Source organism: Tupaia chinensis, unplaced genomic scaffold (assembly GCF_000334495.1).
Source record: "Tupaia chinensis unplaced genomic scaffold, TupChi_1.0 Scaffold144336_1, whole genome shotgun sequence".
In the NCBI taxonomy this organism is placed as follows: Eukaryota; Metazoa; Chordata; class Mammalia; order Scandentia; family Tupaiidae; genus Tupaia; species Tupaia belangeri.
In genome coordinates this window covers 328,336-329,153 of record NW_006204194.1, presented here as the reverse complement: position 1 = coordinate 329,153, position 818 = coordinate 328,336, and the positions used below count along the sequence as shown (strand labels likewise).

The 818-nt window shown below is 51.7% G+C and overlaps 1 protein-coding gene across 1 annotated transcript in view; it reads right to left on the bottom strand.

Annotated features, from left to right (window-relative positions):
• Positions 1 to 717: 717 nt before the first annotated feature.
• A1BG (alpha-1-B glycoprotein) overlaps positions 718 to 818 on the bottom strand; it is a 3,935-nt gene continuing 3,834 nt past the window's right edge. The window contains exon 8 of the mRNA XM_014583481.2: positions 718 to 781. Coding sequence (XP_014438967.1) covers positions 718 to 781 — 64 coding nt within the window. The remainder of the gene's footprint in view (positions 782 to 818) is intronic.

The window sequence follows — 818 nt, the reverse complement described above, 5'->3', positions numbered from 1 at the left end:
AGGGGAACTGGATTCCATATGGCTGACCTACCTTAGTGGGAACAGTCTATGGAGTGGCGGTGAAGGTGGTGGGATCCTACATGACAGACTGAGTGGTTCGAGTCTGGGACACAGTAGCTGGAGAAACACTCAGGGCCAGTGTAGGTGCATGACCAAAATCCTGGAAGAAGGGAGTGGGGATTGCTAGTGATCATCCCCCATAGGAGCTGCTTTCTCACCTTCTCTTAGCCCAGCCCACAGACCCTCTAGCAAAATTTTTAAAAAGAAAAGGAAAGAGAACCACCAGTCAGAGTAATGGCTATGTCGATGGACTCCCACACAGTTGACCGCGGTTCACGACCCGGACCCGGTGGCTTAAAACTCACGCTGGGCGCGTGTGCGTGCGTGCCCAAGATCGGGAGAGGAGAATGAAGAAGGACTGCGTTGTGACCATTCCCCCTGGGGGGGTGATTTCTCGCTTTCTGTCTCTCTGTCTATCTGGTGAGCGCACACGCCCTATAGCGAAAACCTCTCCAAAAAATAAAAAAAATTAAGAAAAGAAAAGGAAAGACACAAGCATCCGGGGCATTGAGACTGCTCAAAATTCCAACACGATGGCAAATTGGAGGAGGATTGGCGTAAACTCTGTCTCTCTTTAGCAAGCACAGGCATACGACAGTTTTTAAAAAGAAAAAAAAAATGCAACGCTTCTAAACTTCCTCCCTGTGGGGACTGAGGTCATCCAGGATACCCTAAGCTGAGTCTGGAGCTTCCAGCCACCTGCCCCGGGCTGCAGAGGTGCCTGGGGAGCAAGAGGCATCTCGGTGGCGGCGGGCCGG